The sequence below is a fragment of the Silurus meridionalis genome, chromosome 6 (genome assembly GCF_014805685.1).
Source record: "Silurus meridionalis isolate SWU-2019-XX chromosome 6, ASM1480568v1, whole genome shotgun sequence".
NCBI classification, from domain to species: domain Eukaryota; kingdom Metazoa; phylum Chordata; class Actinopteri; order Siluriformes; family Siluridae; genus Silurus; species Silurus meridionalis.
In genome coordinates this window covers 19810937-19836520 of record NC_060889.1, presented here as the reverse complement: position 1 = coordinate 19836520, position 25584 = coordinate 19810937, and the positions used below count along the sequence as shown (strand labels likewise).

Here is a 25584-nt window from a genome sequence, read left to right as displayed (position 1 = left end):
GCCATAATTAGGCAAAATATGATACACAGATGTTTTTGCCCATGTTGCAGCACAATATAATAAATAAATATTGCTTTATTAACTAAATGAGTACAATATGTGTGTCTGTTCCACAGGATGGTGTGTTTATTCGAGGTCTGTATCTAGAAGGAGCTGGTTGGGATAAAAAGAACTCGTGTCTGGTGGAGGCAGAGCCCATGCAGCTGGTTTGCCCCATACCCACCATCCATTTCAAACCAGTGGAGAACCGCAAAAAAAACGCCAAGGGTATACACAGATGATTAAAAAAAATTTATTATATTAATATATAGATTTTATGATTTTTCTGTTATTAATCACCTTGCTATATATTTTAAATATAAACGAACAACTGTTTTTGATTGTATAGCTTTGTCCCATAATAATCAATATATAAATAACCTTGACAACAATTTACAGTTTTACAAAACTCCTCGGATTTAGCTGCTTGCATCGGCACAGTTGGAAAAGAGCCACAAAAAATGATCAGGGGAAGCTACAGTGTAGTTTAATAGAAGTCCCTAAGCAAGCAGCTCAATAAGAATATCAATACGTAAATATGTGAAATATGGCTAATCGTCTGTTCCCTTGCCATGTTCATTGCATCTGTATAACGCATTTAATCGTCGTTCTTCCCAACATCAAGTATTATATATTCCCAGATTCAGCACAATGAGATGATACGTTACACTAGAACAGCACTTCTGAATAACACACTCAGACTGGCTGTGGTATGACTTGTCAGAATGAAATCATTCACATTTAAATGGTGGCTCTGTACAAATACAGCGGATGAAAACTGATCTATAAGCACAGCATGAGCAATCCACCAGACAGCAGGAAATGATGGAAGGAGGCGGTTCACATAGACAAACTGCTGTTCACAGCATATTTAGGTTTACCAGAAACACATTTCATTTCTTTTACTCAGATTAGTTCACTGCGGGATATTAGGGTTATCTTTAAAAAAAAAAAAAAAAAAAAACACTAAAAGCAATGTTAAACATAAGCTATAGATAATCAACCAGAATAGTCTGACATACGCTCTGAATATGTTTTTGCTGAATATTTATTGTTTGCTTGCACTTTGTGAATGTAGGAATGTACTCTTGCCCCTGCTACTACTACCCTGTGCGTTCAGGAGGAGCCGGACGACCTTCATTTGTAGTGGCAGTGGATCTCAGATCAGGAGCCGCACCGTATGATCACTGGGTCAAGAGGGGAACGGCGTTACTGATGAGTTTGGACACCTAGACAGCACACACATAGTACAACACTACTTTTCTGGGTGTTAGATACATTTATTTAAATAAATCATTGTTGGATATTTTGACAATATTTTTGTAGGGTCATTTAATACATTTCTATAATAAACGAAATGAAAAAAATGTGTCAAATTAAACTTGAATTCACATAGAAGACTCTCAATGATTAATTTGTTTCTAGATATTTATATGTTGTATATATTTATTTAAATTTTTGTTTATTAATTAAATGATTATTATTATTTTTTTTTTTACACCCAGGATTTATGTGTTGAAAAGTCTTTTGCTGTGAACAGACTATAGCTACAGAGAGGGGGGTTGGGGACACTAAAGTTCTCAGGATGGTCTTTAGATTCTACACAGGCTGGAGTGAATTCCTGAAAGAGGGACGAAAACAAGAGGGAGTACAGAAGAAGTGAAACTGAAGAATAGTTCTGAGGAAAGCAAAGAGGGAGAGGCTGTGTGTGAGAGAGCGAGAGAGAGAGAGAAGATGGGGGCCTCACTTCAAGGCTGTATTCAGACAGCCCTCGTCTGAAAGTGTGAGACTTCCTCAGAACTGTAAGGGGCTCTTTACTGGCCTCCAGGTCTGAGTCAATGTGTACCACTAACTGGTTGTTGGGGCGCTCATAGCAACATGTTGAATTCAAATTTAAATTGGGCCTCCAAGGCACTATTGTAGTTGCTCAGAGTACTCCAGATTTTTTTTTTTTTTTTTTTTTTAATGGATGGAAAGCGCAGAAGGGAGGGAATGACATCTTTTGAGTCCCCCAAATAGGGAATGAAGTCTCCTCGGATTATTCATTACAGTTGTTGAATGTTCCCACCTCTGATCCATCCGGGCCACACAAAGAATATCAAAAGGAGTGTGTGAGGTGACCAAAGGAAGGTTTATTTTTTTTTCTGTCTTCAGCCCTATTCTAAAAGGCTTACCCAGTCCTATAACCATATACATAATACCAAGTCGATGTAATAATAGAATAATTATCAGTGAAATGTGGGTGATTTCTTTTATTATTATTGGCTTTTGGTTTAAAATCAGACTTCTATCGTGGCTACAGTTCATCTGAATGGCCATGACAGCAGATCAGTCCTAAATCAGTGAGGAGAAAGACGCCAAAACCCCAAAGTGCTTTGCGTGTCGTTGAGGGTAATTCCAGGCGCCCGGGAAAGAATGGAGCAATCCTGGAATTTTTGGGAAGTGCGTGTGCGCGTGTGCGCGCGTGTCCCCTTGAGAAGAAGAGAGGCGGGGCAGTGCAATACTCGTCCACCGAAAATAACCTGCATGGGAGAGGCAGAGAGAGAGAGAGAGAGAGCGAGCAGGGTATCTACACTGAAACATCAAGACGACGGGCAAACAAACGCGGAATTGCGAACTGCGCAATCCTGCAGCTGAGCTCCGCGTTGTGCGCCCCGGGAGCGCGCAGGAAACCAGAGCGTCATGTCTGATACTCCTCAGAGGACCTGCATGCGGGACGCGGCTTCCCTCCACCGTGCCATGACCACGGATTTCTTCCTTTCACAAATGAAGGCGCACTTCTGTTTTTTTTTTTTACAGAGAAGACATTGCAGTTCCTTAATGTCGGGTGCATCATGATGATGATGATGATGGGGATGATGATGATTTTGGGGCCTTTTCATTTTTGGAAAAGACTAGAAGGTTTTGGTCGCCGTGTCACTGATGTTTGTGCATGGCCACGTTCACATCACCGATCACAGCTGCTTCGTGGTAGAAGTGTGCCGTCTGTGCATGCATGCATGCGTGTGTGTGTGTGTGTGTGTACAGAGAGAGTTTAGGTGAATAGCACCAGTGCAGGTTATTTGCATTTGGGAATTGTGACTTTGAAGCCGCTGAGGATTTGTGCTGCGTGTCAGCGCGAGGAGAAACTGCGCAGTTGCATTTCGCTCTTTGGAGGATTTATTTATTTATTTAATTTTTAAATTTTTTTTGTACCAAACCCAAGAAGCCGCCTCCCATCTCGAACCTTCGCACGTTTGCAGGTAAGAGCGAACACTTTCTGTTTTAGAAAGAAAAGCGCGTGGATGTGCAGCTCGGTATTATTACCCACAGGCGTTTTCAGGGTTCGGCGCGTGACGTAACTCGGCGCGCGCGCTAAACACGCAGCAGATTTATTTTATTATTTTTTTTCCTTCGACGTTTAATATAAAAGAAAAATAGAAGAAGAAGAAGAGGAAGAAGCGCGTGGATTGAACACCGCGGGGTCTCTTCCCGTTGTTTTCGCTCGGCGTGTGTGTGTGTGTGTGCGCGCGCGTTCATGGCGTGTACACTGTCGGTAATAATGAAGCCCACGAGACCGTGGCGCGGTTAAAATAATAATAATAAATCAAATAGACGTTCAGTCTGATGAAAAGTTCAGGCAGTAATATGGAAACTGATGAGCTCATGCTTGACTGGTGTGTACAGGAAGCGAGTGGGAGTTGCGTTACGTTGCAGTTTCTCGGAGCGCGCGAGAAAAGCGGAATCTCCCCGCGCTCACGCGCCTCCCAGAGCCACCCGTGATCTCGCGCTCGTCTGCGTTCTAGTGGAGTAGAAAACTAAAGCACTGCTCCATTCATTACAGGAGACTCGAGCTGTGACTCAGGCCTGCTCAAGATCCTCTCACAGGGGTCGACTTTCTTTTCCGAAATGTCATGTGGGGGTTCGCCGATTTTCCAGGAAGGACATTTGAATGTATATATATATATTTTTCTGAGCTGTGTTCTCTCTCTCTCTCTCTCTCTCTCTCTCTCGCTCCTCTTTGTACGTCACCGCCCCCTTTCATTTTTCTTTGCTATTTCCTGTTAGCACCTCAAGGGGGCGCTGCACCACACCACCAAACTAACTTACTTTACGATCACTTCTTAATGACCTCTGTCCATCCCGCTCATTTTATCCTTGCAAATCTCAAACTTTAGGTTGACTAGAACCCCTTTATGGTGACTAGAACCTCTTAATGAATACCTCTGTCTATCCACTTTATTGCCCCAACTCTCAAACGTTAGGAAGATCAGAACCCTTTTATAATAAGTCCTTTATGATGACTGGAACTCCCTTACAATGACTAGAACCCCTTTACGGTGAATGGAACAGTTTTATAATGACTAGAACTTCTCTATGATGACTGGAACCCATTTATGATGACTAGAACTTCTCTATGATGACTAGAACCCCTTTATAATCACCTCGGTCTATCTATCCTGCTCACTTTACAGAGGCAACTTAAACTTTACGATGACTAAAACTCTTTTACGTTAACTAGAACCCCTTTACGGTTACCGGAACTCTTGTACGATGACTAGAACCCCTTTATAATTCCTAGAACCCAGTTTATGATGACTGGAATCTCTTCAGTGAAGACTGATACTACCTAAATGACTATTGAATGACATTATTGCATTATAAAAGGTCACTTGAGAAGAACTGCAGATTTTTTTTAGAACAGTGGGGAAAACTCACATTTAAGAATTCAGATTAAAACTCATTCCGGATTCTCTGTGCTTTTTTCCTTTAACGTTACATTTAGTTATTTAGCAAATGACGGCGCTGGATTGTGTCTGCGCAGACGCTACATGCTCACAATTTAGTTTAATGAGTACCGTTGTAACTGAAACTGAACAGTAACAAACCCAACAATCCTCATGCTCAGTAATGCCTGTGGAAATAGAATCACTTTAATCACTTTTTCACATTGTACTCTTTATGATCTTAATGCACGTGGGAGTGTTTTACTGCCTGTATAACAAAGTGATTTGCACTCTGATTGTAAGACAAAGGGGAAAAATCTCACCTTTTAAGAACACTCTCACTTTGTGATGAACCATTCACATGAACAGCTCACACACACACACACACACACACACACACACACACACACACACACACACACACACACACTGTGGGAAGAGAGAGAATACATAAATAGAGCATCAAATAATAATTCACACTGAAATAAAACCCTCTGGTTAAACCACACCTGCTACATCACCACTCACCTTTCTAAACATGTGGCAGTAGCCTGAGCTTAATAACAGTATAAGCAGGACCTAAAATTCACTTGGGTTCGAACATCAATCTTTAGAAGAATGTAATTTCAATGCCACACACTTTTATGCACTAGATGAGAATATGTTTATCGGTCCAGTGCACCTTGATCCATGTCAGATTTTTTCAGAACTATATTCCTGATCAGGATATTAAAACTAGTATATAGTATGCTACAACAGAGTTGTTGAAGTAAATATTTTGAGATTATTTTTAGTGAAAATGTGCAGGCTTGGGTTTATTAATGATCAACAGCAGCCACTAGGTGGTGCCACTTGCCTGTGCAAAGAAAAATTTTATCTTCTTTTTTTACATACAACGTGTTTACATCTAGAATAAGTATTTTTGACGAAAATTGATATAATTTTTATATGATCTGTTTTAATGCGCAATATAAGTCCACTTGGATAAAATTTAAAATGTAAAAATTTGTGGTTACGAGGTAAAAGATCATAAAATAAAATGGTTTATTTTTGTTATTCAGGCAGCACAACACAAGGTGGCGCACAAGTATAACAGAATCCTGAGATTATCCACTTATTTATTTATTTATTTATTTATTTTTAGTAGAAAAAGAACAAGTTTTTGAAACTATTATTTTTTCCACAGCTGTTGGTGGGCTAAAATGGATAAAATGTGGTTGGCCAACGTGAGAATCGCTCTGGATGAAAACCTCCATCAACCGACATGCATTACAACACTGCGTCCAACCAGCTGGTCAGCCAAAGTCTTCGAAAGCTGCACTTGGAGGAAACGTAAGCATGGAAATCACTCAAGAGGGAAATTCATAGATGTTTAAACATGTTGCCAGAGCTCTGATAATCATTCCTCAAGCCTACGTCATTTCTGTTTCTGGTTTACATACCTATACTTCTAGATCGTACGTCAAGATGTTACACAATGGTAGTAGTTTTAAGATATCAGCCAGTTCAATCCAGAGTTTGGGTCACTTTCTATGTGGAATTCTGCATGTCTGTGTGAGTTTTTCCTGCGTCCTCCCACCTTCCAGAAACACGCTCATCCTACCTTAAATGTGTGTGTGAATGGATGTGTATATGTGTGTGCTGAGCTGTAATGGACTCGACACCCATCCAGGTTGTATTCCCACCTCCGTCTTACTGTTTCCAGGATTGGGTTCAGCCCATGTCCCTGACCAGGACACATTTCTTATTAACAGTTATTTAATGGATTGTATAAAAGATAAAGATTGAATGGTTTTATTAGTATTCATTAACTTGCAGCATGAGTCAGAATCCGTGCTCACACGCGTTAGCAATTGCAAATTAATTTGCAAGCCAATCCCATGCATTGTGCAATCAATATCAGACGCTTGCATCAATGTTAAAATATGCTAAATCATATCATCTTTTAAATTGTATTGCTTTTATGCAGAGTATCTTATCGCTTTACTCTTGCTGGACAGCTCACACACATCTCCTTTCATTAATGCTCGGGCGGTATTGTGAACGGTACATGGTATGTAGTTAATATGTGGATAACCGGCTACAGTAAAGTATTACATTTGTGCACATATTGAAAACAAATGAATCTTTTTGAGTGAAATGTAACATAAGGCTCAACAGGATCAACAGGCTTTTGCTGTTTTATAATTGAAGTGGGAAGAGGTAGCGCTGTGGTTATGATGTTTGAGATCTGATCGAAAGGTCGTGAGTTCAAATCCCAGCACTGCCAAATGCCAACGTTTGGCAATTAAACAAATCCCATAACCTTTACCTGCTCAGATGTATATGAGAGTTGCATTTGGTAATGGTGTCTGCCAACAGCTGTGTGTTGTACTATAGTTGTTAGAGCTGCTGCTGCCCCTAGCGGCTCGATTCAGTATTACACACTCTAGTAAAAGTGGCCTGTGTGCGCTTAAATTTTTTTTGTCATTTGTTACATAATTAACTAGTCATATATAAAAGGATTGTTGTTGATTCTGGCAACAGTAGTTTCTTGCTGCACATACATCATACATATTTGAATAACTGTAATGATCATCTGACACTGAATACACGGTGTATATTTATCTTTTCATAATCGTTTCTGCAGTATGGTAGGGATCAGTTGAGGTCACGTCCGGGGAAGGTTGATGTTTTTATTGGAAACGCAGTTTGCTTTTAACAGCAGCTGAGCTATAAAATTTGCAAACTACTCCTTTAATTGTTCTTGACATCAAAGCTTTTTGGCTCAGAATGAAGCCAAGCCAGTAGATCTGTTTGTGTTGTTTCTACCAGAGCTCAGGTGCATGTTTTAACAAGTCGTTCAGCCCTTTCTACAGGGTGATGACAGATGATGATGGATAAATAGACTTGTGTCCCTGTTTTGCTTTTTGTGTTGCTGTTAAACTGTAAGTCAGTTGTCACCATCACCTATTACTCTGCTCTGGTAGATTTAAGGATGCTTTGGGAAAGCAGAAATGTTCTTCACACCATGCACGTGCACGCATTCTCTCGCTCTCCGTATGTGAAACGAATGACATCATTATCACGCGGGGCCGATTATGGCACGTGTGTGTGTCTTAGAGAGCAAGCCAGGGAGCAGAAAGACTCCTTGTTCAGTAGCAGTACTGTATTTAAAGGGAACTGCTCAAAGTTGGACTTGGAAACAAAAACTCTGAAAGAAAGCACTGCATACATAACAATGTTCATAAGCATATTTTAAGGAAGTGCTTGAGGTGATGCCACCCCAAGTAGCTGCTTTGTTTCTATACATGAGGTACAGTCAGAGCAAATAAGGCTAAATTCTCAACAACGATTATATCTAAGATTAAATGTCTCAGGATTTTTTTTACACTGATTGATGAAGAAATAAACGGTGATGTAAATGTGAATAAGTATGTGGCCCTTAACATTCTGATGCCCTTTATTGCTAGGATAAGCCAATGAGAAAAGTTCAAAATGGTGAATGGTCAGAGCAAGTGATGGGGCATGCAGTCATGCCTATGAATTAGCTCATCCTTCAGCTTTGCAGCATGAGATATAAATTCACACTGTGTATTGCGTGTGTATTACAGGAAGGATGGTGAGGAGAGAATGACATTTTCAGGGTTAGTGTCTATTGAGATTGGATTGGCAAGGCGGTGTGCGCGCATGTGAGCGTGATAGAGACAGAAATCGAGTTATAGTCGTGTTTCTGGTAAGTTCCTTGCATCACATCTCTATAAATAGTAATAACCATATCACATCTCTGTAAATAGTGATGTGATGCAAGTCTTCATGGCAAGGAAGCTTCTTTATAACATTTTACTGGATGCCATCTTCATGTACACACACACACACGTTAGAAAGAAGCCAGAGTAAGTAACGATAGAAATCTTGAAAAAGTAAAACGTGAACCAGTTAAAGAGAGAAAGTGAAAGAAAAATCCATGTAGAGCTGCCTGATTTGGAACCGTCTGAACTGAGACTGAAAATGCAGGTTAGAAATATTCAGCCGTAGGAGGCCGTGGGCAGAGAAAAGGAGGAGGAACAGGAAGAGAGGCAGAAGAGTACATCCCCTCACACTCCTCCTCACAGCGTGGAGAGAGAACATCACACCACTGAGGGAGGAGAGAGAAAGGAAGGAGGAAGGACAAAAAAGTACGATGGAGTCATGCAATCGATTCACCTGCTGTGTGTGTGTGTGTGTGTGTGTGTGTGTGTGTGTGTGTGTGTGTGTGTGTGTAAGTGAGAGAGAGGAAGAGGGCGTGAAAGGTAGAGAAATCATCATTAGAGAGCCTGGACAGTGCACGACAGGAATGATGAAATCACAAGTCACAGTCTGTTGCTGATGAGAAACAGACTAACTAGGATCCTTTCTGAAGTTTTTCATTGAGACCTCTGTGATCTCACTCTGGATAAGTGTGTCTTCTTAATGGCGTAATGTAAATGAATAAGACGATGGAAGTAATAGGATTATCGCTACTCTGCGGCTGGCAACAGTTTTCAGAAAAGCGTTTTGTAATAATATTTATGGAGACTAAAAATGGGTCTCATATTCCTAAATACAAAAATGTAATCAAAATTCATTTTGTGATATAAGTCCATCACAGACTGCAGTAGGGTAAATATTAACTTAGTTAGCAACACTGGATTTCAGGAGGGGAAAAGGGCTTGGAAATGCAAATAATTTTACTGGTCAAAACGTCCAGCAAATCGAGAGCGTGACAGGAGTCTCTGGAACTGTTCTGGAGGGTTGAACACAGGCCTTACAAAAGATAATGCCTCATTTGGTCAATTTACATATGGAAAGAAGATTCCTGCACAATTGTAAAGTACTATAAGCTTACACTGAGAAATGGGGGCTCACTTTCATGATCGTCATCATCCACAGTGAAACTCATAACCATCTTTTCATGCCACTGAATGCTGTTCATATCAGTGAGGAAAGAATTGCTCATTACTTTAATCAGGTTTGCTGGCTAATTTACGTTTTTGGGGAAAGACTTTTTACCAGGGCATTGAATATCTTTAAATCAGATTAGAATCAAATAGAGCACGTGCTTTCAAACAAGAATAGCAAATACAAATTAATTGGCCTTGCTGTTCCAATAGTTTTGAAAGGGCTTGTATAACCTAAAAAAAGTGTCAGGACCGACACTCTGGGCTCTTCGTTTACATGTGTTTTGCAACCACAAGCGGAGGACATGAGTGGAAGCAAGTTTTTAGCAAAGGAGCGACTGGAAGATGAATTTAATCGTTTTGTGTGTTGTTTGTATAGCACACTTTGTGGTTTTTCCCCAAAATTTTACCGCAATTGTACCATTTTCCCTTCACTTTAACTCGGAGATCCAAACCTGTTCCAGCATGACAATGCGCCTGTGCACAAAGCATACGCTGACTGCAAACCTCCACAAGCACACTCCAATTACTACATCTTCCCAGAATAGTAGCGGTTATTGTAACAGCAAATGGAGACTTAATGTGGAATGGGAACACATACGAATCTTATGGTCATTTGACCACAAACTTACCAAACTTACAAACTAAAATATATACAATATAAACATATCTATGCATATCAAACTTGTATTTTGTCTAAAAAAATAGAAAGTGCCAGTAAGAAGCTTATCAAAAACCCGAACCTTCTGCTTTATTGGGTCCCCTCCCCCCTTTTCACCAAAAGAGTGAGCTAATCACCCTCTCTCTCCTTCTCCGGTTTGGGTCATTGCCCTCAGCTCTTTGTTGCACCAGGCTTTTGTGTGTGTGAGGGGCCATCGCAGGGAGAGCGAATGAATATGGAGGAACCGCACATAAGATGGAGGACAGGGTCTGGGGCCGAGGTGTGTGAAACGATCCAAATAGTGGCAGCACCGCCAAGATCTGCAGCATGTTAAGGTTATGTGGACAAACAGTGAACAGCGTGACACTGTAATTACACACTTCACATTCTCTGTCTTTCACACGTGCACACACACACACACACACACACACACACACACACACACACACACACATACATCCACATACACTGTGTCCCCTGCCTCACCCCTATGCACACAGACATTACCCAGATGCTGCTTCACCCAGTGGAATCAATCATGGCCTGCCATCTCTCTCTCTCTCTCTCTCTCTCTCTCTCTCTCTCTCTCTGTCTCTTCTTTCTTTCTCTATAAGAACTCATTAACCTCTGGCCAGTCTGTGCTTCGAATAACTGATCATTGGCAGAGTGACATGGGTAATAAGCCTTTTCTAAGTGTGTGTGTGTGTGTGTGTGTGTGTGTGTGGCACAAAGTCTGTCTGGAGGCTTTTTCCCCCAATACAAAAACCAAACATTGACATTGAACCCATCTCATAGCGAGAGAGTTTGTGAGTATGAACACGGATTGGCAAGCACACATGTAGTATGCAATATGATGATACTAATAATTATAATAAGTCCTTATTATGTGGAAGTGTTTGTGAGCTGGAGATCATTGGCCACTATAATGTGTGGGTAAAACAGAATATAATGGAGTATTCAATGTTTATTTAATTAAATGTTATCAATTGATTTGTCTTCACATACTAGTCAAAGTACAAAAAACTGCTATTTTACTTTCAAGAAACAAAGGCATTGTTTTAAATCAAACGCAGCAGTATAAAGAACTCGTAATTTCTAGCCTCCAACTAGGAAAAATAAACAACAAAAACACCCCCCACAATAATGATGGACTCAGTTCAGCAAGTCACATCAGTTATCACAGCAGCGACTCTTACCTTTACATGAGTCTCGAATCTGCATGTGCAGTACTTCAGTTTACAAAAGAAAGTGGGTGGATGTGTGATTGATTGTAATTTGCCCATTGATTAAGTGTAAAGTGTTGGCGCTTGTTTGATTTTATTTTTTATTTATTTATTTTTTTTCAATATTCAATCAGCAGTGGACTTAATGTCTCTGATGAATCCATGATTTTTTTTTTTCCATTTACTCTTTAATCATAACAGGAATCCAATCATACAGTTTTAAATGCAGCCGGGAATTATGTAGAAGACAACGCTTAAAATGAATAATGATTAATAATCAAAATGCATACTAAATGTAAAGTCAGTCATATGGAAATCCTCAATACTTATGACTTCTTGTGACTTTTGAACACCTTTTCTCCACATTAACCATAAAGCTTTAGTTCTCTAAATCAAAATGGCAAAGTTGGTTTTGTTTCTGAGGTATAATTGTTCATGTGCAGTGTTTAAAGCTTTGTGTAGCTTTCTGTGCCTCATCTAATATTCATATGTTGATTCTTTTTACAAAGACACAATTTGTGTGTGTGTGTGTGTGTGTGTGTGTGTGTGTGTGTGTGTGTGTGTGTGTGTGTGTGAGCACATGTTTAAAAGGACTATCCATTAAGCTCAATTGCTCTTTAGCAAATACATCACCCTTGCCACCTTTTGTTATTTTCCTACAAAAACCTAAGTGCCCATATGTGATCTAACTCCTTATTGAGAAGGTAATTAATGTAGAAGTTAATTAGCTACCAAGAGTAGACCAGTGGCCTAAATCTCAGGAGACAAGCTGCAGTTACTTTTAATTACCTGCTGTTAATTTTGACGGTCTTTAAAATGGTTTGGGTGAGTGGAGATGAATGACATGTATTTACTCACACTCTCTCTCACTCACACACACACACACACACACAAACACACACACACACAAACACACACACACATATATACACTCACGCTCCTCCCACTTTGTCTCCATCATGTGTCGACAATGTGAGGGATTGTGATGGATGGTCACTTCCATGTGCAAACAGACACACTTCGTGCACGCGCACACACACACACACACACACACACACACACACACACACACACACACACACATATATCCACTCTTCACGTGACTGTGGAACCGGAGTCATTTGTGCTTTGAGAAGTGCTTTCTAAAGTGCCTTTGTTTTCTGGAGATATACTGAGACTGTAACTCATCTCCTCTTCAAGCTGAAGAACAAAGAACTCTCTCTCGCATGCTCTCCCGTTCCATTTATTTCTTTATTTCTTTATTTCGTACAGATGTCTGCACCCCTTCATGTTTCTCTCAGATAAGAGTCAGTAATAGGCTTAAGGCTAAAACCCTCATGAAAGATTTTCACAGCCCCTCTGTTGTTAAAATTGTCTCTGTGCATTATATCTCTCATTCTTGTGTGTACAGCTGGGTGCATGTGAGGCTGTGTCAGGGAAAAAAAAACAAATATCCATGCACACCAGGAGACTAAAGCATTGTTCACAGACTCGCTCATTTGCAAAGCCAGTACTGGATGTTTGGATGGGATGATGTTGTAATTTCTGATGCAACAGAGTACATTTTCGCCCAAGTGTGCTGTAAACACAAGCATGCAGTGTGTGTTGCTGTATCAGGTACTACGAATGTGAAGAATATATTAAAGAATAACTTAATTTCAGTGTAATGGAAAAAAAAAAAAAATAGAACTCAACAGAAAAACAATGAATAGACGTGTGTCACTGATCACTACTGGAAGGTGGAGTTTATTTTACTCTCACGCTGTCAAAACACATCTTCATGTCGGTCAAACTGAGAAAAACACACTCATAAATCCTCCACCATTGAGAAACCAATTAAAATCTGCCCTTATAATTGTACAGTTGTAGAGGTGGGGGTTTACCTCAAGGCTTTAAATTCATTTATTCTGTTGTGCACATTAACATTTTCAGCTCAACCTGGCCACGGTTCATTCAGTTTATAATGCTTCATTATGGTACTTGCTCACTGTGAATAACTATATTTAGATATAACACATCAACTAAGCAATATCCTGTGAGTAACAGCCATGATCTGGCTGTAGGCGCAAGCCTGCAGGGTGAGTACTGAAGGTAACCACAGCCTTGTCTTTATTCAATAAAACTGCACAATTGCACATGTGATCTTGCTTTTATAGAGCAGTGCTAGAAACAAGAATTAATGTTGAGTAAGTGACATTTCAGATACAATATGCTGAAAAGCCAGGCTCACTTTATAGCTTTTCAAATAGCTTGTTATCTCGCTTATAATGACTTTTACAGTCCTATTAGAAGTGCATCTGGGAAAATAAGTGCCATTCCATTGTTTAACATACAATTTCAGATTGAGACTCCCCTCACTGTTATAATGACCTTAAGAGCATTGGTGATGGAGGCCTTGGCCTTAGTCAGCGATCGATTTCATTTAAAAGATGTTCAGTGGGGTTGAGGTCGGGTCTGTGCAGAATTTGTGCATTTTGAGCTTCTTAATTCCAGTGAAGAAAACTAGTATTTAAAGGTATTTTAGGCTATTGCATGCTTTCATTTGTGGTAACGGTTTGGGGAATACCCACATTTGCTCAGATTTCCAACACTCTGGTACTTAAGAACCAATTATTTACATCAGGTTGCTTGTGAACGCAGTCTGTATTCACAATTCCAGTGTAAGATTTATACTGACTGAACAAAAGAAAACCCTTATTAAGTCTTTGATACTATTAAGTTTGATTCCTTTCCTTTTGAGAAAATATCATGCTTTAGTTATCTTAAGTAGCTCAATTAAATATAATTGTTTGTGTTGTATAGTTAATTTATACAATAAAAGAGTTAATAGATTAGACGCCTAATTAGCAAATTGTTTGCGTTCTCTAATGTAATATTAGCTATTATTATTTAATACTATCTACGGTAGTCTTGCTATCCTAATCTCTGTTTTTCTCTCAAACCACACACTAAATACTCATTTCAATTCATACACATTTATGTCTTCAGCACCACCCATATTATATTTAATCATATACTGTTTACATGCTATTTTGCACCTCTTGATTGCTGCTCTTGCTGTTTTTGCACAACATTGTGTTTGTCTACAAATGCACTTTTGTTTATAGTTCTCTTTTACACAATGTACTGTATAACATATTATGCAGTAGGTTTACTGGTTGGCACGATTGTGTTTTGTGTATCTGTCCCACACTTTCCTGTATTGTCTGTTTGCAGTCTTTTGTCTTTATGTGGCGAGAACAACTTACTTAGTTCTTAGCTCTGTGTTTTGTTATGTAGCTCTATGTTGTGCATTGTAGCTCTATGTCGTTTTATATAGCACCATGGTTCTGGAGAAACGTCTCATTTCACTGTGTACTGCTATATATGGTAGAAATGACAATAAAAAGCAACTTGACTCTCTGACTAATGTGGTTAAGCACTGAATACATGAGAGCTTAGACTAATGTTTAGCCAGCATACTGCATTAAAAACCCGCTTCAAGCAGATAAAAATGTTTATATCGGTTTAATCTGGCACACAAGTACGGCAACCATGGAACCATGTTTAAGCAACCCACTGAAGATAACTAATCTGTGCACTTAGCCAGAGAAGCGGTATGTATGACATCAGGGTGAACCAGCTCAGCATGGGGAACCACCACAGTCATCACACACAGTCTTGTGTGTCCAGATGTTTGAGATTCTAAAGCCTGCTGTGGGTTACCACAGTGTGAAACCACAGAGTTGATCGACTGGAGACCCGGTGGCATCACACATAACTCCTTACCCTAATGTGACTGCATCAGAGTTATTCAGTGTGGTTAAGCTGAGGAATTTGCCCTGCAGTTCAGTCCCATTACCTCTGTGCATTACTGAGGCGGTGTGCTTTGATTTTGTCCTGGTGTGATGTGTTTGGGTGTGGGGTTTTTTTTTTTTGTACTCTTGCATTATTGTGTGTTCTTGGAATCGGTCCAAAACACGCTGAGGGCTGAACCATATATCTCCTCACATGAGTGAATAAGTGTGTTTTCTTTGCAGGGCCACCTCTAGGCCAGGACCAGGTTGTAGTTGCCATGGCGAACATGGAATCATGAAAGCCCAGCTCCCCCTGCAGCTGAGAGCCATGTTGGCGTGTGATTGGTTGAGGAGTCCAGCATGGGTTGGTGATGCATGCTGTCAGCTGTCCAATAGGGCACAGAGTGTGCTAGGGCTGTTGCTAGGGGGAGTTTCTTGGAAAGAAGTCAGCTGGATTTTCTCTCTCTCTCTCTCTTGCTCTCCCTTTGCCCTCATTGACTTCATCTCCCCCTCCTTCTCTCCCTCGTCCTCGCTTTTTCTTTCTTTCTTATTTTTTATTTTTTTTTTACACTTCTACACACACAGAGCGCATGTTAGAAAATTCACTGAATATTTTATGCTGCTGTTTGGTGCATGTATGGTTTTGCACTCTGAAGTGTGTACAGACCTGGTTTTTGTACATTGTGTATGCTTATGATTTATATGCACACAGGGGAGGGTACCTCTGGTCTGTGCTGCATGCATGTGCCTCCGACTGAATGTGAGGCAGAAAATAAAGGTTAGGGCTTTTGTGTGAGTTTTGGGGGAGGGCATATTGGGGTCCATATTGAGTATGCACAGGGTGTCACGTAGGCGATGTCCCCTCAATCATTCCCTTGAGACCCAGTTCCCCCTCTTACAGCCTGTGTTCTTATATACAGTCTTCCAAAGATACACACAAATCCACTCAAAGTGACACACAAACCCGTGCAATGCCCAGTCACATATTTCGGACCAAAGCAAACACTGCATATCTTCAGTCACAGGGAGTGTGATCCTGATGCGAAGTTTATTTTTACTTTGACAAGCTTCATTTCTTCTTCTTATATTAAGAAATGAGGAAAAACAAAATATCTTTTGTTGTAAAACTGACTCATTTCACTTTTAGTAATTGCAAAAGGTATTACTTTGTGAAATTTGTCATATGTTGTTCTAAATAAGGGAAATAATTTTTTGCATAATTATTCACACCTTAAAAAAATGGACTGGAGAGAAAAACCTGCCAAATGCAATCCGATGCCCAAACCATCTTCTGTATTCATTTTAGTATGCAGTTGTTCATAAACACCTTGATAAACTGAATCAGGTATGGTACATTTGTTTGTGCCAGAGGGCAGATATGCAGAAACCGGAAAATGTATCAGTGGCGTTTAACCTTCAAAGAAGTAAATGTTGAGGCTCGTACTGATAAGTGGAGGAATCACCTATTTATATAAGATGTACAATGTAGCTTTACCATTTCCCTTTTATGGAAATAAATAGGTCTAAACTTGTACAGAAAGCTCCATTAGGACATGGTTTGTGAAGATTAGAGTGGAAGAACCCTAGCGTTCTATGCAGAGCTCAGTGGGATGAACTGTAATGCCGTCTGCATCCCAGGCTTTCTTGCTCAACATCACTACCTGATCTCACCAATACTTTTATAGCTGAACGAACATAAATCCCTACAGCTACGCTCCAAATGCTGTTAGAAAACAGAAGAGTAGATGTGTTTCTAACAGTTAAGTGTAGACTTAAGAACTAGGAAAGAAGGCCGAGATGTTCAAAAAGCATACGGGTGTGATGGTCATATGTCCACAAATGTTTGGTCCAATAGTGTATGTCTTTTGAGTCACAACTGAAATGAGACTTTGAAGCAGATTTGCAGAAATGCTATTTATATATATTTTTATATGAGAAAAATATGATATAAATAGGTGTGCTGTTCTAGAAAATCTATCTGTGACTGGGTGTGCAGGTGAAGTAGAGTTTCCTTTCGCAACCTGTTATTTTCCAATACCAGCATGTTTCAAAGTTGCCACAACATTTACAGTATATTATTATAGAATGACTTTATTCAATTCACCCATTAATAGATATATTCCATGTTGTGAAACTTTCCTGTTTTCACTTACACTAGTAGTTATAACATTTTCAGTAATTTTCTTTCCTTTCGAAAAAAAATGCTTTTCTCTGTGCTCCTGCAAAACTAACAAACATGCAGTTTTTCCGCTCGCAGAATTTCCTTGTTGAATCATTTGTAGAATTATCATATCTCATATCTGACTGATCACTGGATGCTCATTTCAAAAACGTCACCATTATCAGCAATCGGAACATTGGAGCTGGGATTCAAAGTACAGCAGAATTGATCGGTTCCTTCATAGCAATGCAGCTCCTTCACACTGTTTGGACTGCTTAGCGATAAGGAAAAGCATTATGTTAGTTATGTGCGATATGTTTTTTTAAAAACATAAATGAAAGTGAGACATCGGTGAAGTTTCTGCACGTGTCAGAACACACTGCTGGCACTTCCCATACTGCAGGTTTAAAAATAGTCTGAGGTGCAGTGCATCTGTAGCTTTTGGAAAGTGCAGCACACCCTGTGCCTCACACACAAGCATTATAATCAGGTATTTGGAACGCATAGCCATCTGATCTGTTCCCAAGCATTTATTTTACTTGCTCACATGATGTTTGGCTCAGTGTTTTTCCGTTTACATATCTTTTTTTCCTTTCGTCTTTATTCCTGAAAAGCAAGTGTGCATCATCTGCCCTCACTGAACTCATGCACTAGAAAAAGAAAGAGAGAAAGAGTGGTGGGGAAGAGCAAATGTTCCAGCAACTGACAGGTGAGACGGGATATTCATTAAGTATTTACAATAAGGTGATTGTGTGTTAGTGTGTGCGACAGAAAGAGAATTTCAGACATGTAAATGTATTTACAGTGAAAGTGCTGTGACTTATCACCTGACATATTAAACGTGTGAGAGTGAGTAAATCTTACTCGCTCTCGCCGATAATTGAATGGTCTGACAACTTGTCTGGCTTTTCATTCTTGATGAAGGAATGGCATTTTGAAAGACAGCTTTCTGACATCCTACGAAAAAATGTAACTGACAGAAATATCCGTTTTTTGCACCCTTGATCATGTACTGGTTTCATTCAGCTTTGCAGGTAGTTTCTGTATTGACTGTACTCTAACTGAAAAATAATCTTGAGTCATGTAACGTTCAGATTTGAGCGTTTTACTACTGCCATCGTTTTCAAGTTGATGCTTATGCGGATTTTCTTGTTTGCTCTGATTAGTTTCTATTATACAAACACAACTGCTGTTAAGTATCGTAGCTGTTTAGCTAAGACTTACTGAGAAGCTAGCTATTGAGCTCTGAGGTTTTAATATCTTTGCTAGTTTTGCTCAGTTACATTTACAGTTTAACTACTCTAACTTTATTGATTTTACTTTAAATCATGTGAAGGATATTCTATTCAATCTAGTGAAATTTGGCCAAAGTAAAGCATCTCAGAGGGCAGCTGCCATTTAAATGAGCCAGGCTTTATCTCAGGAATGCTTGACTGCTGCTCAAAAATGCTGCCTGTAGGTATTCTGATTGAAAGGTCTGGACAATTTCAAACCAATGCCCGTATTTCATCACTTTGTAAGCATGCTTAACAATTGCTTAACAATTTTAAACCCATGTTTTAATTTCATTTAATAGCATTCATGTTCTCTTAGCGTACATTTTTTAATATTTCTTACACGTATGTAACCATATACACAAAATTCAGCCTCTATGTAAGGTCTTAGATGGTAAAGTCTTGATATGGTGCATTTTCAGTGTAGCATTAACTGAGTATGTGCATTATGTTTCCAGTTTCAGTTCCACATTACAATAATGAAGTAATAATAATATTGATTAAGTACATTAATTGAAACTTAATAATAATGTTTGTGTTATCTTTTCAGACTCTTAGTAGCACATAGCCGGATGAAAGTTAAATGAAGCATGGATAAACTTCCACTAATGACACCATTGGTTAGTGTGTCTGAAGCACAGAGCTTCTCTTATTGTGCTGTTAGCTTGTTGTGTTGTCACAGTTTCACTGCTCCCTGTAGCCCTTGTTGTGTTTTTGGCTCCTGTATTCGCTACTATATACCAAATTTGAACTAAACGCCATGGTGATTTCTCTTGCTGAGACTGAATCAGTGAGGAAAGGACTGCCTGAATGCAGCAGAATGGCTTTACTGTGTGTGTGTGTGTGTATGTGTGTGTATATACAGCATACTGTGGGTGTTTTAAAATCTCTGTTGCGTCTCCTGATGTCATATTTTTTTTACTTTATGTAAAATTGGTGTTTATTTTATTGTACTATTTTTTTTCCTATTGACTAAATGTTGATCCCCCGTAATCCCCTGGTTTATCACAATTAGTCAAACTCGCTCAAGTCCTTACACCTGCCCATTTTTCCTGCTTCTAACACGTCGACTTTGAGGACAAAACGTTCACTTGCTGCCTAATAAATCACATACACTAACAGGTGCCATGATGAAGAGATAATTAGTGCTATTCACTTCACCGGTCATAATGTTATGCATGATCAGTGTATATGGCACTTCAATTACCAAAGATTTTACAAATCATGTTGTCTTTATACCCTGTGACATTTTGCATAACTCTGCAACAGAGAGCTGATTCGGTTATCATGAGGATGTTTGCACTTCGGATCCTGGCCTGTACTCAGACCTCTGATATCCACATTGTATGAGAAATGGAGGCCTGGCCTTAGCTCTGTACAGGTCTTGAACTAATAAGTGGCTTGCTTTGAAGCTTTTCTCTTCACACTACAGCTCCTGACCCAGAAAGAGCAGAGAGCTAGAAACTATTGAGAGCAGGCACAGCACACATACACATACACACACACACACACACACACACACACACACACACACACACTACACTAAGGAAGAAAAACTGTAGAAAGAGAAAAACTGCGACTCTGTGCTGTGAAAGCAAAACCTTTTGTCCGCATGTTTGTGTGTCTCTGCTGTCTGGCAAAATGAACAAAATTGATGGTCGATTAAAGAAGTATGAATTACAGAAGGCATTCTGTACATGTCTTTCTGTTCTCACATTCCCTTACTATCTCGCTATCCGATGCTCTTTTACTCTCTCAGTCTCTCACTCTCATTTCATTTGCCTGTGAAATGAGTCTGTCTCATCGCTGTGTGTCTGGCTCTTTGTTTACAGTGGCTTACTCTTAGGTGTGTGTAGGTAGAGCATCCTCCCTGCCTTGCTGGTATTCTGTCTTTCTTGTCCTTGGGTGCAGGAGCTGATCATCATCTTTATCATCATCATCATCATTAGGTGATAAACCAGGCATTATATGTGATGGTGTGCACCTTTTGTTCAGGCATACGTTTCTCCTGCGTTATGACATTAGCAAAAAAACATTTTCAGCTTTCAGGCAGTGCATCGCAAAACATTTAGATTTTTATGAGAAATGGCATGAGAATATTTCTGCATGCACGTGCATATTTCTGGGGGAAAAAAAGATTGTATTTTCACAGAAAAACAGTTTAATACACCTGAATCTGTTAGTGTGGTTTGTGTATAGTTCTTGGGTAACACCTCAGCTCGTTTCTGTTCAACACTCACTTCCTGTTTAAGGGCTTTTATCTCACCTGTATTTGGTAGAAAGAAGAATGAAACTGACAACAGACAATTCAATTCTATTAATGAAGGATTTGACTTGACAAATAACATTCACAGTTGTCAGGTTTGAATTATCAGTGTTTTGCAAACCATAGCCTGTAATGTATTCCTGCAGACTTGGCACCCCTTAAATGTGTTCTTTAACTTGTCTTATGAAAAGCACTTTCTACTGTTTAATCCTGCAGATGTTATTTGGTCTGATTTGACTGTAGCTACCTTGATTTTGGCTCACCTTTTCCTAAAAACTGCATGTCAGCATTGTGAGCTTAAGTGATGACATTACATTTCACAGTTGCTTTATTATAGAGGCTTCAATAATACCAAATGAATCCCTTAAGCTATTCTTTAGAATATCATGTTCCTCCACTTCTTGGTAAATCAGGATTTCAGCTGTAGAAAGATATGAAGTATTGAAATGTCATTTTACCTCTGGCTTATTGTGAAGGATTGTGTCAGTTGAACAAATGAGCTTGAGTGCCTTTGAATGCAGTAAGCAAAGTTAAAAATAATCGAGCGTGCTACTACACCTGTCAGCTGCTTCTCTGTTGGTGTGGTACAGTGATGGAACAGTGCGTCTGTCAGTTAGACCCAGACACTCAAAACACACAGAGCAGCAGATGAGCATGTGGTTTAGGAGACACTAGACTCATTAAAAAATGTGATATAGGTTTTGGTTTAACTCTTTTTTTTTTCTTTTCTTTCCTGTCTAACTGTGTGTACTGGAATGTGTAATACTGTAAAAAATGCAGTAAAAATGCAGAAGGTGCCTAGAGGATTTCTGAACATAATCATTAGCACATTTCTGCCTTAGGCATATTCTGCAACAAGACAGACAAAATTAAAAATTGTACATTTAATGAAAATATCTACAAAATTTCAGAGCACGCATAACATATTAACAAACCCCATGATGTAATATTATCCATGAAGATCTCTTTGGGCAAAGGTGGAGCTGCTGGCTGGTATTATGTCAGAAAACCTGACTTAGTGGGGAAATAGTTTAAAGGGCATCATATGAAATATAACAGACCAGACTTTATCGATTATTCACCAGTTAATCATGGTGGAGCTGTATACCAGGAACAGTGAGGAGAGGGAGGAATATTTCCCGAACTCCAAAGACAAAATCTCTTTTTTTTTTTTGTATTCAATTGTACTTTAAGCTTTGGAGTTTTTTAAATAAGTGTTTTTTTTTTCCACATATTTAAATATAGGTATACATATTTAGCCACTTTATGCAAAACTTGTGTTCCACAAGACCCAAGAGACCCTCCCAGCATGCAGAAAACCTTTTCCACCAACACAGTTCCGCTGCTGCTGGCAGACTGGTGCAGGTTGAGTGAACCAGCAAACCTTTTAACAATCAGCCTGCGTCTCTGCTATTTTAAGAGCCTAACCATTATATAAAATGGGCGTAGGTGCTTTCCAATATTTGTCATAAAAATAATGGTAGACTAAATATAGGTCATGTTCTTTGTTTCATAATTCGGATTCTGATTTGTACTGTATTTCATCGTCCAGTCTCTTAACAAAACAGTTAGAGATAAGAATGCAATGCAAGAGAAGAAATACTGTTTTGATTATTTTAAGGGTACTGGAGGGTTAGGGTTTCTCTTGGGATTTGTTGGCAATAACCAACAAAACTGTTGTTTCTCCCACACACTATTGATTCGCTGTTATGTTATTGATTTAGCTTTTCTTTGCCATCCATATACATCCATATATATTGTGTGTGTGTGGGGGGGGATCAAGGAGCCTGACACTATATTTTTATTGACTGGATTTTATATGGATATTATATTGAGATGGTTTGGACGTGCAGAGGAGGGACATTGTATATCGGTAGGGGAATGCTGAAGATGGAACCGCCAGGATGAAGGAAAAGAGGAAGACCAAGGAGGAGGTTTATGGATGTGGTGAGGGAAGACATTCAGGTATTTGGTTTGAAAGAGGGAGATGTAGGGGAAAGAGTAGTATGGAGACGGATGATTCGCTGTGGCAACCCCTAAAGGGAGTAGACAAAAGAAGAAGAAGAAATGTATATTGTCCATTTTTATAAAACAACTCATTATTAATCACAACTTAATTTTTATCTGTTCCTTTAAATGTACCTTAACTTAATACTTTTCAAGTAATTATAGTGTTTTATATATATATATATATATATATATATATATATATATATATATATATATATATATATATATATATATATATATATATATATATATATATATATAGGTAAAATGACTAATCGCGTTAATCAAATTAGTGCCACTAAAAAGAATTTGCGTTAACGCGTAATTCTGACAGCCGTAATGTGTATATAAATAAACAGACTTCTAGCAATAAAAACGTAATGCCAGCTTACTTGTTCAGAAATATGTCTTTGCTGTTTTGACTGGTGGAAAAGAAAATTGGGTACAAGTTCCAACAGTGTTGGTAGAAGAGCACATATAGGGGAGTTCCCCCCTCCTTTCTCTCTCTCTCATTCCCTCCCTCCCTCTCTGTCTCTCTCTCTTCCTCTGTCTGTCTGTGTTGGTGTCTGGAAGTGAGGGCTACATTACTACCTCTGTCTGGAGCCTGCAGTAACCCAACACCTGACAGAGACAGACAGCAAGAGAAAGAGAGGGTGGGAGTACAGAAAGAGGAGGGGAGGTCACTTGCTCTTAGTTAGTCTACTCAATACAGAGGTCACATGAGAGTGCACAAAGCAGTGCCCAACACACACACACACACACACACACACACACACATGCTCATAAACACTAATTTGTCTTCTATTCCCTTTGCTGCAATATACAGAGTGATGATGTAATCCTCAGCAACAGCATACAGAGTAACAGCAATGCTTTCCTGGCAATGTTGCCTATATAGCTATGGTTTATTGAATTGTCAAGGCAACACAAAAATGGAAACGAAATGCCAGTCCCCTTTTATTCTTCAGGCACTTAGACAGAGAGAGAGGCATAGAAATAGCAGAAAAGTACTTTATTATGAGATGATGTACTGTGAAATGAAATTTGTCAGTCGATTAAATATTCGATCCCTTATCCTGTCACTGATGGAGTTTTGCATAATAATACTTAATATGCTTTTTATATATATATATATATATATATATATATATATATATATATATATATATATATCCAGCAAATGTGAATACTGGAGTGGATTTAAATGATGCAGACATCTTTACTGTCCATAAAGAAACATCACATTAGCTCAGAAGGTGAATCGTACTAAAAATAATGAAGTGATTCGCTCTGAAGCGACAGACATCCACGCTTGCTGTTCTGAGTTGTGTGCATACACGCACCGGCAGTAATTTATTATGTATATATTTTATAGGGTTGTCAAAAGTAACGCGTGAACGCGAATTCATTTTAACGACACTAATTTTATTAACGCCCGATTCGCTGCAGCCCACATTTCTGTTTGATTAAAGATATAAATAAAATGAATACCTTTAACTCAACACACATTTATTCACGACGCCCTTTCTTTACTCAGATGTTTAAAAAAAAAAAAAACTCCACCTAAGAATTATTTTTAAGCGCTAAACATTTGTTTTACTGATGCGCCAAGTCTCAAATCAAGCACCAAAATCCGTTATGGCGCAATTAAAACTGTCCGTCTGGAAACAAAGGCTCTTTTTGCTGTCTTGATGATTTATGCAATTTAAAACATCATAATTACTTTAAAACATTTACAAGAATATTTTGTCTTCCTGCTCCATGTTAAATCTGGTTTACTACTAATAAACATACTTTTATATAAAGCATCTATATTTGTCCATGCCCATGTTGATAAGTGTAGTAACACATGAAACGTATTCATTTAAGGTACAGATAAAAATGTGCAATTAAGTTGCAATTTACCACCAGGTAACACATGACAATCAAGCGATTAATCGCTATTTAATCTTTTAAACTATTGACAGCTGTAATATTAACGTATTATGATAACACTATTTAGAGCTATCAGGCTATAACTTGTAACTTAAGTTACAAGAGTCATTTTCCAACAAAATCTTCCTGACCTGTTTCTTGCTACTATTTCATTAGATAGATGGATGGATGGATGGATGGATGGATGGATGGATGGGTGGGTGGGTGGGTGGGTGGGTATGAATTCTGTGTGTAAGGGCCAGGGCAGTAGTGGATTCATTGTGAGTTTTCAGGCACCATGTCTGTGTACATGCACATATGTGTCTAAGCCTAACTGACATGAGCTTAGTATTGTATTATGCTAGGGCTTGAGGGCAGCGCATGCATGCGTTTGTTCATGTGTGTGTGTGGCCTGAGGCCTGGTGATCCCCTTTTCAGCCAGGGGATTTCTTGAGCACTCAGCCCCTGCGTGTGGCCTGGCTCATCTCCAGAGGAGCAGGCTGCCTTGCCTGTGCCACACACAGCTCCCTGGAGGCACAGCGTAGACAAAGCTGGGCTCCATCCAGCTCACTCATTCACTTACCTCCTCCCTCCACCCAGCTGGCACTCTCCCTCTCCATCACTATCTCTGATAGCATTTTCCTTTGATGCTTACT

General features: G+C 39.2%; 2 protein-coding genes across 3 annotated transcripts in view; both read left to right on the top strand.

Moving 5' to 3' along the window:
• The window catches only part of dnah2 (dynein, axonemal, heavy chain 2), a 161853-nt gene extending 160416 nt beyond the window's left edge, over positions 1 to 1437 (top strand). The window contains 2 exon segments of the mRNA XM_046851713.1: positions 117 to 267; positions 1118 to 1437. Of these exon segments, the coding sequence (XP_046707669.1) occupies positions 117 to 267; positions 1118 to 1272 (306 nt within the window). The 3' untranslated portion in view covers positions 1273 to 1437.
• A 1083-nt stretch (positions 1438 to 2520) lies between these two features.
• The window catches only part of kdm6ba (lysine (K)-specific demethylase 6B, a), a 74157-nt gene continuing 51093 nt past the window's right edge, over positions 2521 to 25584 (top strand). For both annotated transcript variants that reach the window (XM_046850868.1, XM_046850867.1), the window contains exons 1-2: positions 2521 to 3281; positions 5932 to 6077. The gene's annotated coding sequence lies outside the window, so the exon portion shown is untranslated. The remainder of the gene's footprint in view (positions 3282 to 5931; positions 6078 to 25584) is intronic.